This window comes from Wyeomyia smithii, chromosome 3 (assembly GCF_029784165.1).
Source record: "Wyeomyia smithii strain HCP4-BCI-WySm-NY-G18 chromosome 3, ASM2978416v1, whole genome shotgun sequence".
NCBI lineage: Eukaryota > Metazoa > Arthropoda > Insecta > Diptera > Culicidae > Wyeomyia > Wyeomyia smithii.
This window is the reverse complement of record NC_073696.1, coordinates 201,257,084-201,274,782: the sequence shown is the minus strand read 5'-3', so window position 1 is coordinate 201,274,782 and position 17,699 is coordinate 201,257,084. Positions and strand designations below refer to the sequence as shown.

The following is a 17,699-nucleotide window of genomic DNA, read 5'->3' as shown; positions in this document are numbered from 1 at the left end:
CGATGTTCTACATGGGAAATAATATGCGCTTATTGGTTATTGCTTCGGCGACCAAATCGATGGGCGGGTGGAGTTTTTTTTGTTCGTTTGTATTACAGTCGACGATTCAGATGCAATGTGAAAAGAAGTCATGGTTGAATCGATAGTTAGCAGTTTGTGCGAATTTCGAATCTGCTTTAAATGCGCCAAATTTGCACAACACTGTTGTAGTTTTTATCCATTTTCCTCATTAGCGAGAGCTAGGAAAAATCTTTCAGAAATGTTAAAATACTATTTATTTGTTTTTAGGATACAACATTGAAAATTTCCAGGTTCGTTGAAAATAATCATCGAAATGATAAATAAAGTCTAATGAGGAGTGATTTATTTCGCAAATCAAATTTTACGTTGAAATCAGCGAATTCCTTATCCAATATCACTTCTCATCTTTTGAAAATAATCGTACGCTTCATAAACGAACATATTTTTTTTTAAATATTTTGCACTGAAACGTCATTCCTAAATGTTACCAATATACAGGGTGTGCCATAATTATTGCAGTAAGAAAAAGAGACCAATAATCATGTTTTGGCAAGTAACAGAAAACTTGAAATAAAACATTTTTTTTGAGTAAAAACAATTAAAAAACAACAACTCATTCAATGTGTCTTCCCTAAGCCTCTGATGACAGCTCAGAGACGCTTAGGATAAGACTCCTCGGCGGACCGAATGTCGTTTTAAGGAATGCAGCGAATTTAGCAAAAACTTCTTCAACTCGTCCAAATTTGTGTGTTTTCGTGAGCAGACCTTTGCTTCTAACGTTCCCCAAATCGAGAAGTGCATCACGTTGAGATCTGGTGAGTTTGGAGGTTTGGAGCAAGGTTGAGTGCTTGCTGATGAGAGAGGGAAAGTTGGACTTGCATCAGTCATGAATGGTCTTTTTTCTGTGAGCCGGCACACATGAAGGTCCAGTTTTGAATGTTACTCGTTTTTTGGGCCCAAAAAATATTGACCCACAAACCGACTTGGGATTTTTGTTGCAATAATTATGGCGTACCCTGTCAACTCACAATCACCTTTTATAGTTCTAATGCATTTTGTAACGTCATTCAAAGATGTTGGTTTGTTCTTATGATGTTAGGTAGTCCTTCATTTATCACCATAGCCCGTTCTGTTCGACTTAAATTTTTGCACTGTTTCAAAGAAGTTACGGTATACTTTATGTCAACAAAAATCTGCAAATGCAGGTTATATAGAAGAAGGTATTTACACTTTTAATACTAATGACGCAACTCAAAACGCTGAGATTGTAGCGATTACAAACCACAGCATACAACAACAGAAACACGGAAACGCGCACCATCGACGGAAACAAAAACGATAAACCTCTAATCCTCACGCCGCATGTCTTTGTCGTGGCAGCGTGTACCGAAGGTCACAATCTTATCCGGTGACCGGCATCTGCGTTCGGCCGTCACGCCGTGTTTTCGAGTCTGACGGCTGAACGGATGGTCAAATATCGTCCTTCAAGGTGGCTCCGTTTCGCTCTCGAGTTGTCCCTTTAATAGTAATAATAATCCTTAATTTATTCCAACGGTCAGTTCAGCGCTTCTTGACCGCCGGCGAACCGGTTCCCAAGCGTTTGCCGGCCACAACCCGTCGGAGAGCCGGTTTTGCCACAGATTGTTTTTCTAAGATTCACCCCTTTTCTCGGCACTCTCCCGATGGGTTAGCCGATTGACCGGTGGTCAGTCCTTTTTCGTGTCTTTTAATTTTACACTGGATGTCGCAGGAAAGGAAGTTAAGGGACGGGGAATGGTGATGGTATACACATCGAGCCATAAATCTTTCTTCGGGAACAATAGAAAATAGTTTCTGCCGGTATTGTTCTTACACGGTGCCGGGATGGCAGAAGAAGATTGTCCTGTAAGTGAAACTCGACAGACAGACCGATTTTAATCTGCATCTCGCTACGGCGCGAAATCCCTTCATCAATTGTCTGTCTATATTTGCTTTACATATTAAAAAAATGGAAGGTTCGAAAGGATCCCGACTGCAACGAAAAGGGTGCAAGATCCTCGAGGAAAAGAGTAATGCGATTTCGATATTTGTTTAAAATATTAAAAATCATAACGATTCCATAAATCACAGGCTGTGAAAAACAGTTTCTCGGATGGTCGCTCGATTGTAACTTGCCATATCATTCCCGGGGGCAGCTGGTTACTCTAGCGTGACCAGCGCTAGACATTGGGTTTGACATGCGAAGCCACCGGGTACAGAAGTGCTTATACACAACGGTAAATGTGTTCATTGTACATGTTCTTACCCGCAATAGAAGGCTGTGATTTTCGTATCAGTCTAGTATTTTTTTTTAATATTTATTAAGCAATGAATACTTGATGTCTCCATTGAGTGCCAAGGTGTCACGCTCGGCGGGGGCATCCAATTCGAATGGCTCTTGACGTTTGCACCGCCCATCGATTGACAGTTGCACTCCAGCTGGGCGGTCTGGGGTGTGTGTAATGTAACCTTAAAGTTGAATAGCTTGTTTTTGCTCATTCAGAGGGTATATTTTGCTACTGATTTTTACTGTGTAAATACTATAGAAAGGAAACACTGTTTCCTTTTCTTTAGCATCGTTCCCAACCTGGCGGGAGAGCGTTCTTATGGGAACGAAGAGCCCGTGCCTACTGTGAATTTTGACTCAATAAACGAACGATTGATTCTTTCGCGTGAATGAAAAAAAAAAGGGTTCGCATCGAAAAGTGCAACAAAAAGTTATGCAAACAGCGCAACGTCGGCAACGATTCCTAATTGATGAAATTCTCACAGAGCACACGGGAAAAGCGTACCTAATTGTCGTGTTTAATACTTTCGTCAGTATGACAGCTTAACTGTGCTGCCAGCGGACGGTGACAAATGTAATCCAATATGTTCTTCTCCAGCATTCTGACACTGTTTATACGCGAGATGGATGGCGATATTAATATGCATTCATTACACTCTGTTATTACGTTTGACCGTAAAGCTCTCGGCCGTAATAACATTACGATTTACACAGCCGATAAATAATGACTGCATTGGCGAACGCCGGCTTAAGCAGCATGAAATAGCCGTGTCACAGAATAATGCAGCGTTAATAATACATAAGTAATCTTGCCGAGCGGCCGCGTTGTCGCCAGCATCGTTGTTTGCGTTGCAGTCAAGATCCTTCTAGCCAGCGACATACACGCAAACGAATATATACACAAAATCTCGAACGGCATCCGTCGAGTACCAACAAAACTAATGAATTTAATAGGTTATTGTTCCACAGAACGTCTCCGGCTGGGACCGTAATTCATCCACGGGCGCAAGCAAGAGCGACCTTGCGTCGTCAAGTGTCAGTAACCACCATTTTCGCATTCAGTTCCGTCAACAAGCACACGACGGGTTTGACATCTCTCTCATTATGGCGGCCCATTTTGCGGTTTTATACAAATTGGCTTAAAACGCCATGACGAGTCGCGGGCGTTGGCGTGTCAAAAGCGGCAGCAGCCTCGCCGATTGCTGCTTACCTAACCTTTACTCTTTCTTTCGTAAACCGAGTGCAGAGTGCATCGCTCCTGTTTAGCACTTGACTAGCAAGGGGGTGTTCTTTTTTCTTCTTCTTCTTATTCTTGCATTTCAAGTGGCCAGGGGCAGTGTGTGGTGTTAATTAAATTTAAAGGAAGAAAGATTGAGCTTGGGCAAGCAAAAACATAATGGGACTTACCTTCGCGTCGCATTCCCATTTTGAGGCACTTTCGTAGACGACAGAATTGACACTGATTCCGGTGGTGCTGGTCAATCGGACAGTTTCGGTTTCCGCGACACGAGTAGGTCAGATTTCGCCGTACCGATCGTTTGAAGAACGATTTGCAACCTGAAACGAGCGGAAAATGGGTAAAATGTTAGTGAAATTGTTTCTACTGTCATCAGTAACTGGGTTGCCAGTAAGCATTGTTCAACCAAGCCCACAGTTCAAATCGATTAATACCAAATGTGTTGAAGCTCATCAAGCGGGTCAAGGTTTTGTTTTCAGTTCGTTGTAAAATGGACGAAAGAAGATTAATTGTTTTAACCTTTGCGGTGCGCAGACGGTAATTAGCTGGCAGGAATGGCTCACGGTTAGAGCCGTTTGTTCGAGAAAACGGGAGGTCATCTTGAGAAACATGTTAATTATTCATCCGTTTGGCGGCGTGCAACGGTACAATTTGGTACATCTCCCGTTGCTGGGAAGCTCGATCGTTAGTGCGAGCCAGTTCTCGAGCCTCCGGGGGGGTAATATTTTGATCCAAGATCACCGGGAATCGCGTGTTCCTTTTCTGCGATTGGCACTGTGAGACGAGAACTTTTGGCTTCTGAGGAGGTTGGCAAGTAATAGAATGAATCAATTGCTTGCGAGACTGGCAGCCGACTGCGCGGCCACCTGATGGGAGGTTGGTCCCGATAAAATGTCAAACAATCGGAAACATTGTGTCGCATTCGTGTGTGCACTTTTGTGTCGAATGTTTGCCTGTAGGTATTCAAGGTACACGTCAGGGGGGAAAAGTTTCTAATAATTAGGAGACCTTTTTTTTGTCTGTGTGTGTTGTCGGTTTATGTCGGAAATTGAAGGGACAGCTAGTCAATGGGGCCTCCTGCTGGGCCATTTCTTCTTTTTGCCCTAGGTGGAGTGCAGCCGCGACCTCAGTAAGGACACCGAGAGGGGAACGGACCTTCCATTCATTATCCTTCGCTAGTGATGGGCATGAATGGGAAGGAACATGCAGTTCCTGAGAAAGAATCCTGACGGAACGAGCGGTGGCAGCAACAATATTCGGCTGACAATAGCGGTGAATGTGATTATTTTTTTCAGTACACAATGTGCTCTGTTTGGATAGAATGTATGGGCACAAAAGTACAGCCATTAGGATACTTTTAGCAGTTTTCAATTTGCATAATGTTACCTGTGTCTGCCGGTGCCGGAACGGAACAACAGATGCACCGTAGCGGAGAGGAAATTCATTTTTCAACCTCACGTCCGTCAGAACTTTGCCGTCAGTGAGTTTGATTGCAGATTTCAGAAGCCCTCCATTAGCGTGATCAACACTGGGACGTGAGCGTTAAATAAACACATCAAGGTTGGAGAAAATAGGGACCCACCACAAAGGCCGCCGAAGTGCCCGGTTTAGTACACTGGAGAATCTGATAAATTGAGACATGATCGGTTTTGGCCACCGTTCGCTCTGGCCGGTTTCTCAACTAAATCAGTCATAGGAAGAGAGAGAGAGAGAGAGAGAGAGAGAGAGAGAGATAGACCTACAGAGTAAATAAATCACAGCCCACCCAAAACAAATTGCCTTGTGGAAGAGCCGTCGTCGCCTCCGGTTCGGCTTCACACTGATGGTTTTTTTTTTTCGCAGAAACTAATAATTTGGGATTCCTTGTTTCGCCATCAGCGCTACATTTGCTAAACGTGGAACGAAAATCTACATAATCGTGTAACGGGGTGGCCGCCGCTGGTGGTTCTCGCTATTCGGACCCGCAAGGCCGAGGATCCACCAACAACTCATCAAAACAAAAAGCAAGGCGGCGGTGTGGTGTAACCTCAATCAGTGCAGGGTCACCTGCGGGATCAGACACGGAAGCCGCCGAGTCGGTCTACTCGGCCTACTGTTGTTGCTCTTTGGGGTCAGGCCCGATTATTGCCAGCAACGGAGTGAGTTTCAATCAGTGTGCCGCCCACCGCGTGTATGCGTGTGTGAACGCGAGCGCAAAAGCGATTATGGTCATCAAAAAAAAAAGAGTATAAACAAATATAGCGACTGTTCAGCAGGTGTTCAGCAGTTATTATCAGTCACTGATTGAGGTGAAAGGATTGCGATTAAATTTGTAATGAATGCACATTTTTCACAGAGGAATGTTGGATCCAGTGGACTGGAGCGGAAATAATTTCTTATTATTTATCTCATTACTGATGAGTTGCTGCTGGAAGGAATGAATTTTGCGCGAGTGTTGGTGGCAGGCAGGCGTTGGGGGACTGGAAGGCAATTAAGAAATACCGTGAAGCGTTTGCAAACGGTGTGTTCTGACGTGTTCTACTAGTCGTTAAACACTGCTGGTAACACGATGCTTACCGTTCCGGAGGCGCAGCGAAAACATCTTCACAGTCATCGCGGAAAGATTGCATAATTTGACGGCACACACGTGTTCGCTTTCCATTGTTGTGTGAACGTCAGCGTCATTTCCCATAAGTAATTGAAACCGTTCAGTCTGGAGCGATTGGGCTGGCCAGATAACCCACAGCAAATCTAGGCTATTCATCATACGGACAAGACAGAACTTTTCCGCTTCCCATTAGTAGACAACTCGTAGCCAGGATCGTCGCACGTACGATCCATCAAGACGCCTCGGGCCACGAAAATCGGATAATTAAATTAAAAAATATATGATACACCTATTTATCTAGATTCACATTGTGGTCCCGCAATGCAGCCGGAACGAAATATATCGGACACCGACCGCAAATGCTATCTTGTGCCCAAGGCCCCAGAGGGAATCCTATACGCTCTGCTCGGCTCAGCTCACCCACCCACTCAGTGCAGTGGGAGACGCTCGTATGAAACGGGGCGCAGGATTATTCACTCATTTGTTGCAGAAGTTCAGTTCGGTTTCAAGCCCGGAAGGAACGGGAAGATGTATCACATTCGGTTCTCGGCTTTCATCCTTCTACCGGGAAACACTTGCTGTCTGCGCCCATTCGTATCATCTCGGAACAGACTGAAGGAGCAGAGTAGGAGGAGACTGTGTGTGTGTGGATGCCTTCGGCAACGAGATAATTTTGAGGTTCGTTGGTAGATAATTGATTATGAAACCCCTTTTTGCGACGCTGCTGCTCCGACGGTCGTCGTCGTGATAGATCGGGAAAAGTGATCCCTGTGAAATTATACATTATTCATAAACACAAAAGGGAAGACACGGCCGCATCGGAATCGGTCACATATGCAATGTTGTAACACGTTCACGTTGTCGTTCACGGTTTGGTTGCGCGGCGGGAAACTGGAGGGGGCGAGGAGACAATTGTCCAGGAGGCTACGAACGGAACTTACATACAGGGAATTGAACTAGAGCAAACCGGAGGCGCTATTTTTATGCTGTTTTTTATAATGTTAACAGGAAATAATTTTGCATGAATTTGCATACAGCGAGTGGCAGCCAGTTTTCGGTCGGTCACTGCCGGACGGCAGCTTTTTATTTTTTCGGTTGTTTTTTTTGGTGAAATGATACCGCAATCTGACACCACGTGGACAATTGGGACAACTTCGTCGAGAGGGTCCAAGTTTTGAACGCATACATCACAATATTTAATTCAATTACGTTTGATTAAAAATCAGCAAGTTTGAACGTTTGTCACCAACCGAACCGGTTGAAAACACATGTGCCCGCACCGAACCGCTGTCAGACGGAGTTATCGAGTGTCAAATTTTAATAAATTTAATCATAAATTAAAGCAGAATACCCTTGCAGAAATGGGTAGAATGTGTGCTGACAGCCGCACGGCACCGAGAGTGGCCTCAGGGGAAATGGTATATAATTTTCCTCTCAGCGTGGGTGTGTATTTTTCCCTCCTCGTTGGCCCGGCGGACACGATGATCACGCGGTTTCCACCATCATGAGCAATCGATCACACGAGCACGTTTCGCCTTACAAGAAAGCTAACCTGGCCGTGTTTTTCTGTAGTGTTCCTTCCCGAAGAGAGCACCATGAGATTAAAAGCTCTTCATACTCACATATAGATTGTTGCGGCACTTCGCGTTTCGCGTCGCCATCGTTTTGGGCCGGCAGAAAATGTATATAAAATAATAAATTATTTTCTGATCAACGATGATAGTGATCCTCTGCGCGAACGATCATCTTTTCACTGCTGTGGGAAGTCTGCACTTCTAACTGGGACGGGAAAATCGTTACCATCGCATTAAAATACGACCCTCGAGTCCGCTACGCTAGAGCGTGCTGGGAACACTGGGCTGCTCGAATCAGCGTTGCCAGACGAATAAATCCCTATCATTTCATTAACCTTATTATTATTGTTTTAATATAATTAAACCGTTAACGGGAAGATCCGCGCGCGCGTATTTCTGATCAAACCGATTGATTCCCCGTCGGTACCGGCCGCCAATCTAAGTCCCCCAGCCTAGAAACTGTCGAAAACGACTCTCATTGCATAAAGAATAAGATCACGACTTTCGGTGGTACTTATGAGTTTATTTCCTTCGATTTTCTCTCCATTTCCCCATTGCCGCTCGCCTTCTTTGGGGAGATTTTGGGTACGTGGAGGAGAGTGGAAGCAAAGTGAGCGCGCGAGTGGTCCGATCCAGGTCATCTCTGGCGCCTGCGGGTTAGCCCCTTCGTGAGATCAGCGCTTGCCGATCGGCTTGGCAACCTGGCTAGTGGCGAGCGGTGTACCAGCAATAACAACAACGACAACGACGACGCAACTCCGGTGACTTACTGGCTATTAACTCTGGTGGCCTCTGCTGCTTCCTTTCCCCTCGAGCGTTTAATCTGACGCTAGAAGAAAAAAATGGAACCTGAAGAGCGGTTTGTCGTAGTCGATGTCGGCCCACAGCAGAGTAACGTTGCATTGTATTGAATTGAAATCGATTTAGTTACTTGCCAATCGAAGACAGCCGTGCGATAAAAATTCAACCGAATGACTTGAATCAAGGTATTACGATCGCAGGTCGGGATAGAATTTGTCAATTTACTTCAATCAATGTAAGGTCATTCGATAATAGATCGGATTCCCAATTTCACGGGGAAATTTTGTTTCGGTTTAGCAAAATCACGCTTCTTCCCATCCGCAGCCGCGGCCCGACTAATTTAGTAAACCAGATTCCGATCTACCCGCCAAATTAGTAGCGACAATGTGTGCCCGGGGGGCTCGTTCTCCTGTCCGATCTTACGGCACACAACATGCACAGTTAGCTGCTTGTCCGGTTGTCTGAATGTTATCTGCCCATGAAACATGCAAGCAACCAAACACAACGCACCCGCACATGAACGCCATGAACCCGTTTGCACGTCGTCGCACCGCGTTCCGCATTCGTGAGGGCAAATTTATTCCTCCTCTGTGCGCCGCGCAACCGGTCACAGATGAGTTCCCGTTCGGAGGATTTATAGCACGCTCTGTTCTAGCTTCCCCACCTTTGTTGATAAGAGAAGCGCCTAGGCTCGGGTGAACTATTAGCACACTCAGTGGACCCTCACATTGTTCATAAATCAACAGCATTTATGTCAGAAGGTTGCGACGCCCCAACTGGTGACCTCCTGTTTAAAGTAAACATCTTTGCGCGAGACCACCGAGTGTAAAAACCAATAATGTAAGTACGGCAGTAATTGTTGTGCGCGTACCAACGAAAACTTTATTTTTGCCAACGAGAAAATGGTTTTTCATTAATTTTTACGACGCTTTCAGGGCGTAAATCATCGCATCGACTGGAGCAGAAACTGTCCGTCTGAAAACAGCCGACGGATCATCGCAAAGTGACGTAAATTTCGGGCGCAAAGTTCAACGCATTTCCTACTTCGGAAATTGGAACCTATCCCCGCCGGACGGCAGGTTTGCACACGGTTTCACTACAAACGGGACAAGAAGCTAATCCTTTTCGTTACAGTTGCAGTTCGCTAAGGGGCGGGCGGATGTCTTCATTTCGATAGACCGAAACCTGACAATGGGTAATAGGTACGAGCATACGTCCCACAGTTTGGTATTAGAAAGAGCGACAGAGAGAGAAGGTACACAAAAAAAAAATAAAACAAACCAACACACCAACGAAAACAGCAAATGTCACACATCACCCGGTGCGATGGGGGATTGCTCTTTTGCTGCTCTTTGGGCACCGCCCGGAGGCAAGTGGGCAGAAAGAAAGGTTTCATTCGGCCATTTATATGTTAAAAGGATTAGCAGCACTTCTCTGTTTACAAAGAGCTCACTCACTCGTGCGTCCCAAGCAGACGAACGGCCGGCCGGTTGGCCCAGCAGCGTTATCGATCGGTTTTGGTGACCTGTCACCGCATTCCTTGTGCGAGTCGACCGCCGCGCAAGTGAGAGGCCCGAGTTAGCTCTCGACACACGGTCTCAAAATAAAACCCGCAGTTGATCCGCGGGTACGTTGTTGACATTTTGACATTCTGATCGCTTCACCGCGCACTTTTACAACAGTACAGCAGACAAAGAGGTGAATGGTAAGTGATGATCGGCTGCTTCAGAGCAGGCTGGCAGGCGAGTGAGGTCGGGTGATTCCTGAAGATTCGATAATCATGATCATTACGCTCGCTTCGGCTGTCCCGGGCGATGATGATTATATTGATCGTTTTCATCATCATCATCATCAGTTTTATTATTAATAAGTGAGTGAGCAAGCCGCTGCGAGCTAGTGAACGAGAAGGTACGATGGAATGGAGGGTTACAGAGAGAGGAGAGGACACTACGATCGTGTGTTGTGTTCGCGAATTTGGTGTTCCGTTGTCGCAATAGGGCGAAGGGCTGAACGGCGTTAGCGGGTGTAGGGCGTAGCCGTAGTACACAAAGCGCGAGTGCCGAGTGATCACGGGGCGCGAGTAGGTCACGATTTCTTGCATTCCACCAGCCTTCGCCACCACCTTCGCTGGTGAAACGGCAGTATCACCGGCGTGCAGTATGGTGCGTCCTGCTGCGGCGAAGATCCTCTAAGAAATGAGAGAAGCACTACTTCAGAGCAGTCGTCGTATGCAACCGATCGATCGATCCATCGATCGACCGTCGGTCGGTCGGTCGGTAGGAAAGCAATGAATGGGTGGAACGCAGAGCCAAAGAATACGATTGAGGTTAATAGTTAATAAAATCTCAGCAAGTCGTTTGGTGCTTGCTGCTGTTGCCCTCCGTGGTGGTGGCGACGGCGGAGGCGAGTTGGCAGTGATGATGGTGCTGCAAGCCAACTGAGCCCTCCGTGCTTAGCCGAAGAAGGGCCGAGAATTCACGGTAGGCAGATGACCAACGTTTGCCAACTTCCGTAAAAGGTTAGAACATGGGAGTTAATTTCATTTATTCAAATCGTATCACGTGGAAGATGCGCTCATTAGCGTATTTATTGGGTTGCCCAACCGAGACGACATCGTGGTGGCATATTATGCGGAAATTAATCATTCGCGCATCCTGTTCGCAGAGGAAAGCCATTGGCTGCGGTGACGAATTGGTGTTTAGAGGAAGCGACAACGGCGTCGTCGGTGGTTGAGCAAACCTTGCCGGAAATTAAGAGGAATTAAATAGTATCCGAATATTTTTTCTTAATATTCAAATTTAATTTGAATTCTAAAATATTAAAAAAAGGGCACATTCAGGTATAATCACAAGAAGTAAAGCTTGAATACGAAAATTTCTTTTGTAAGTGAGTACTAGGAGCAAGACACTATTAATTATGTTGCGAAATATTTCCAATACTTAACATTACAAAGTATTTATCGCTGCATTTTTGAGCACCTCTGTATCTATTTCATACCTCCTTAAGGTTACATTATCGTTGGATGTAAATTTGACAGATAAACGATAAACATCAAAATCAACAATACCGTGTAATATTACTGAAATATTTTTCATGAAAATTTAGGTGTCTAACCCCTAGGATGTGAGTTTATTCTTTAATATTTCCTGAATAAAGCGTGGCGTGTAAAGAATGACAGTAGGCATTGGACATCATGGCTTCCATTGAAGCAAAATTCACGGTGTGTGATGTTTTTAAGCGGGTCATGAAAAGTTTGAAAGCGGAGCGAGCGGAGAGGTTCCACCAAGGGAAACTGGCGAATAGGTAAATTTTTCGCCATTTAACGTTTACAATTAAACAAAATCAAGTTTATAATTAAATTTAACGACCTACAATTAAACTGTTGGGTTTCAAGCGAAAATGGTGTTTTGACAGTTAAACTAATTAAACAGAGCTCGTTTAAAAGATGATGGACAATGGAATTAAAAAATAGTGAAACAATGATTTTACAATAATCAAAATTTCTACTAATGTATAGTTGATGTATTGAACGTTAGAAAGCAAGAAGCATTTTCGAGCTCCATCAAAATTTCCTTTTTAGAAACTCCCGTAAGAAGCCTCAAAATGCTAAAAAACGAATCCAATTTATGTTTTGAAGATTTATTGGAAAAAAAATGTTTATATCAGATGAAACCTGGATGATGTGTTCAAGATTTTGAGTGTTTCTATGATTTTCTCGAGAAATTTCTGTTTTGAAAAACATTTAATCAATTAGGACTTTACAAACATCTAATTAATTATAACTATATGGATAATAAAAGAGTATTATACAAATTTATAGCTCTGCAAAAGGAATTTAAACCATTTTCCATATTTTATCACCTTGTTGTTGTTTCACTCCAACGGCTCTAATCAACACAAATTAGTGTATGCCGTGAGTTGCTTCTACAATGTTTCTTTTTTATGGGACGAGAAATATTCTATTTAAATGACATCGTCAACCTACTTTAAAAACTCTTCTATCAGTGGGCATAAACAATACTGTCGTGCCCCTCGTAGAGGCGAAAATTTATGTTTTGTATAAAGCCAATCCAATATTCATTCATTTTTGCGATTTTTGGAAGTAGCTTAGGGGCTAGACCTAGAAGTAAGACACTATTGATATATTGTAAATTATTTCCAATATTAAATATTACAAAGCATTTATCGTTGCATTTTCGGGGACCCTCTATTTGACGTTAGACTCTCATTGACGTTACATTATCGTTGGAGTGTTATCAAATGATAGATAGACGATGGATATTAAAATATCTCAACCGGTATCGCGTAATATTATCGAAATATTTTTCAGAGAAATAAAGGTGTCTAGCCCCTGGGAGAGTGTACTCTCATAAGATTTGTACGGGATGAGTAAAGCAAACGCTTTTATTCATGCAGCTCAATACCATACGATATTGGTTGATATTTTTTGATATTTATTGTTTGTTTGTCACCTTGACATCACTTCAACGATAATGTGACATAAAAAAGCTATGATATTGGTAGATAGAGAAGTACCTAAAAGTGCAACGATAAACACTTTGTGATATTGAATATCAAAAATATTTCGCAATATATCAATAGTGTCTTGCCCCTAGGCATTAACTGTCTTAATTTTAAGTAATGCGAAAATAGTTATATCTTTATGCTATCGTCACTAAAATTTGATGTTCTTTGTCCGACGTTTCGGTCGTTTGTAATGAACATTTACTAGGCAAATCATGATTTTTTTTTCCATTCAACGATGTAGTTAAACTAAGTGAAATATTTTAATTTTATTGTTTCATTTTTTAGCCAGGCTATTATCGAATAGTTATTTTAATATCAGAGAATATAAAATAACGTCCAGAAATACTGTCTCATTAAAACTAGTTTTTTAAGTACTGCGGCCTGATTTTTTTTGCAAAAGCAAAACAATACACATCGAGCGATTTGTTGTTACACTGTTAAAGTTCGGCATTAGCATTAGTTTTTCAAACGTCATAGGAAGATAATAAAGGGTGTACGGAAACAAATTGCATCTTTTTCAAATGGCTGTAACTTTTTACTCATTGGGTATTTTCTGTTGAACATTTGGATGAAATTTGTTCAATGTGTATTGTTGACACTGCGTAAGCTGCCAATGTATTTTGATGTTAGAAGGTATGATTATAGGGTCATGATGTATGTATTGTAATGGGAACAAAAAATAGTTTCCATAGAAAATTGAATGGCTTGGCGAAACTATTTCATTGGAGTTAGTGAAATACTGTATGGTGGATTATACCTTATAACTTCAATATACTTTGCTCAGCTGCTAGTGCAATCGTTGCGAAGATGGAGTCAGAAGAACAGAAGAGGCGTAAAAAAATTTTGCGCACATACTTCGAAAATCCTAATCTTCCGTAATTTACAGGAAGCAGGGAATGTTTCAATCTTTGGTAACTCGCCTTTTTAATCGGTACAACGAGCTTTTGACCATCGACCGGAAAGATAAAAGTAGTCAAGATAGGTCTTCGCATAGTGTAAAGAATCACAAGCGAGTAGTTCATGCTTTTAGGATGAATCCGAATAGTTCCGTTAGAGATGTGGCTAAAAAACTGCATTTGAGTAGAGCTTTCGTTCAAGATGTGAACAAACATGAAGGATTTACAAGTATAAAGTTCAGAAGGCGCCGAATCGCACTGAACGGCAGAATACGGTGGCGAAAACACGCACCATAATAACTATATTGCCTCGTTATGAAAACGTGAAGCGTAAAGCAGACTTCCGGCAGCTTCGGGGACTCGAGTACTCCAACTCTTATTAAAAATCCGAGGTCCGTAAGGACGTACATGATTCGGCAAGCAATGTGCTAGTGTGGAACGCGGAGTACCCCACTGTGACAACCGGGACAGTCAATGGGCATGTATACTTGAAGAAATACCTCCAAAGGGTTTACTTCCACTTCTGGTCTTACAACTTTCTGGCCGGAGGTACTTTGCCGCCCAGTATGTAAGGGACTGTCAGGCTAAGAAAGCAACCCGGAGAATAGAATAATTGTGGGACAAGTAAAGTTATAGTTTTCCTAAATACAGGCTGAGAAAAAAAAAACCGCTATGGTTTTCCATAAACATTTTATAATCATCAGCATTTGAAAAAATCACAGCAAACGTAATAATTAAGATCATTATAATTACAATCGGCAGCCACATTTAGTAACCACAAGAGTTGAAGCTTCCGTAGGAATTATTTTTTTGCAGTGCGTCAACTCTCTATCATATGATTTCTATATGCAACTTAGTCTCGCTTTGCCTATAAACGACACAGGACCATTTAGCAATCCTTCGGGGGAAAATCTATGATCTGAAACTATCCTCCACCCCTTCCCAGGCGCACCAGCAACGCAGCAGAGCTGCGTCCGCTAAATTACTTTGGACCGGTTTCAGAAGCAACCGCCGACGCAGTAATAAGCGTCGCACCACGACCCGGCAGGCGTTCAGGAACCCATTACCACGATAGTAATCCGGATCACGGGCCCGGCCTGATAAGGCCAAAACCATAATTGGACAACAAGATCTTCGGAGCCCCCCCTCGGACGTGTTTTCACCCGGTTTACCACCGTGAGTGATGCGCGGCTTGCATACCACACCGATTCTGCCGCAGTGTTCCGTGTCTGTGCGCTATGGTCAGTGATTAAATTACTTAATTATAATTAATATCGGTTTTTATAAATCAGCCTCGCGAACCGGTGCCGGAGTTCCCATCGGAGCCGGACCTGCCGGTCGGTGTCTATAATGTCGAACCGATAAGATAGCAGACTTCTCCGGGTTTGTTCGCGCTCATTTTCTCGACGGACGAGCGGACGGACGGATCGAGATCGTGCGGTGACTGACTGATTGACTTCGCTCGGATTCTATGGTCGCGGTGCGGGGGCTCAAAATTCCGTGAAGTGCCGACGAGGTTTTCTCGCGCCTCGCAGAAGGCAGCTGCCCAATGGCTCGTAAGTGTTGCATGTTTTGAATAAATTTAATGCCTCCACTACACTACACAGGTTCAGTGGCCATTTGAAGCCACAAACAGACAGACAGGCAGTCAGTCAGCTGCTCTGCTACTTTCCTCTGGATCTGCTGCTTGCAGTGATGCTCCCGAAGCGTTGGCCGGAACTGAAGAATTGAGGTGATGAGGGGATGCAACGGAGCGCACTCACCTGCAACGAGGTAGCGTGCACACAGATCCGATGCACATCTTGTTGTCTGATTCGAGAAGGTAGCGACGGGAGACAGAGAGAAAATGAGAGGATCACTTGGAGCCGGTTCCGGTTAATAAATTCTAACATTACTGTCTATTTCTATAAGTACTATGTACAGCTATGGTACTGCTTGCTAGAAGCGCACGTAAGCGTTATCTCCTCTGTTTACTTTGGCCAAGTGTTTCCCGCTGTGCGATATGGGTGATTTCTAGGCATACTCTAATATAGATAATCTGGCGGGTGCTGTATTGCATTTCGCACATGCTGTTGGCAATTATGTTCGTGATATATGAAGTCATGATAAGCGTAGATATGCTGTGGGTGCGGAAAATGAAACCCACATACAGGTCTGGTGATCGAAATAATTGTCGGACCGGAGACCCCAACTGGAACGCGATCGATTTGAATCGTTGAACTTGTAACGGGAACGGGAACGGTTGTGCCGTTAACTGTGGCAGTAATTTGCACCGGCACTGCTCTCGAATCTCCGCCGAACGCCGAAAGGGCACGATCCAATCCAGAGGGGCCTTATCGCCAGCTGGTTTTCTTCTCGGACTTCTTCGAGGAGGAACAAAATGAAACCAAACATAAAGGCGATAACGAGTGCCTGTTACGATTTTCCCCGTCGCCATATTGCTTTAGACTGCTGTCGGGCGTTATCTCGCCGCACGATGCGCTCCGAGTTTCAATAAAACTCTGCTCCGGGATCGATTCGGCTGTTGTGTTTACGGAATCTTTGCTTTAATTACCGTCCGCTCTTATCGGTTCAAAGTACACAATCGGTTGATTCCGAAATGTAAAAAAAAAAATCATCAAGCAACCAAAAAATGCTGGCTGCATCTTGTGCCGAACAGAAGCACGGGGAGATGGCGTGGCTTCGGAATCAAACAAAGTGCTTCCTTAAGAACCATTCGGTCGATCGATTGACAATAACAATAAACTTGATAAATTCAAATCATCATGGATGAATGACATAACTCTATAAACCCGCAATCGCACACCCTTTCTTTCAGCTGACTGACTAGGTTAGTTTTGCAATTACAGTAGAGAATAAAAACGCTTCGCACCATTGACCTCTGACCGGCAGTTCGGTTCGACTGACCGCTGCTAGATTGCAGTGTCACGCAACGCACGGCGATTGTCGGTGGCGGCGCCAACTTCAACGCAACGATTGTCACCCGGCGGATAAATGGCCGTTTGTTTCGTGTAATCATATCTAAACAAGCCACTTCTTCTTTAGTACCATCGTAATGATGATGGTCATTTATATTAATAGAATGTAAAAAGGTTTGGGCGTTTATGGCGAGCAATGAAAACTAGTTATTATAAACCAGTTTAATCGGAGCTACTACTACCCACGGCAGCTTCCGACCGGAACATATGCGCATACGGGTTGAGATTAATTGATGCCCAGTGACATTTGACCAAATTCAATCCTTTTTTCCTTTTCCTGGAGCGGGTTGTCATTAATCGTAGAGTGAGCTGTTCAGTTCCGGATCGATTTTTTTTTTCAAAGAAAGAACCGGTTCATCACCCGTTTATAATTTCATATTTTGTGATTAAGTACGACGTTTAATCGGTTAAAAAGCACCCCTCGCCTATGCGGATGGTGCAGCGTGCAGGTCTTGCCAAAGGTGTAACAGTTCAAGATCAGTCTCGGAAGAAAGTGAAAGAGGGTTGCCCGGGATAACTGGCTGCAGCCTCCGGGAGCAAAAAAGGGCTGTTTAGGACCGGTACAATAGGTGTCAAATGTCATCTTGGTTTGTTTTTCCAGTTTTTTTTTTGTAACAAAAATGAATGTATGGGCCTGTATGTATACAGTTCGGCTGTGTGCGCGGTGATGTTTATCGCTTAATTGAAGTTGCCATTTTCGATCCCTCTGTTCTGATCTGTGCCCACTAGCTGTTAGCTATAAGTTGGAACAAGAGAGAATTGGGTGTTGTTGG

General features: G+C 43.9%; 1 protein-coding gene across 4 annotated transcripts in view; it reads right to left on the bottom strand.

Annotated features, from left to right (window-relative positions):
* LOC129727836 (nuclear receptor subfamily 2 group F member 1-B) overlaps window positions 1-17,699 on the bottom strand; it is a 155,807-nt gene that overhangs the window by 125,733 nt on the left and 12,375 nt on the right. For all 4 annotated transcript variants that reach the window (XM_055686049.1, XM_055686050.1, XM_055686051.1 and 1 more), the window contains exon 2: window positions 3,734-3,883. In XM_055686049.1, the coding sequence (XP_055542024.1) occupies window positions 3,734-3,883 (150 nt within the window). The remainder of the gene's footprint in view (window positions 1-3,733; window positions 3,884-17,699) is intronic.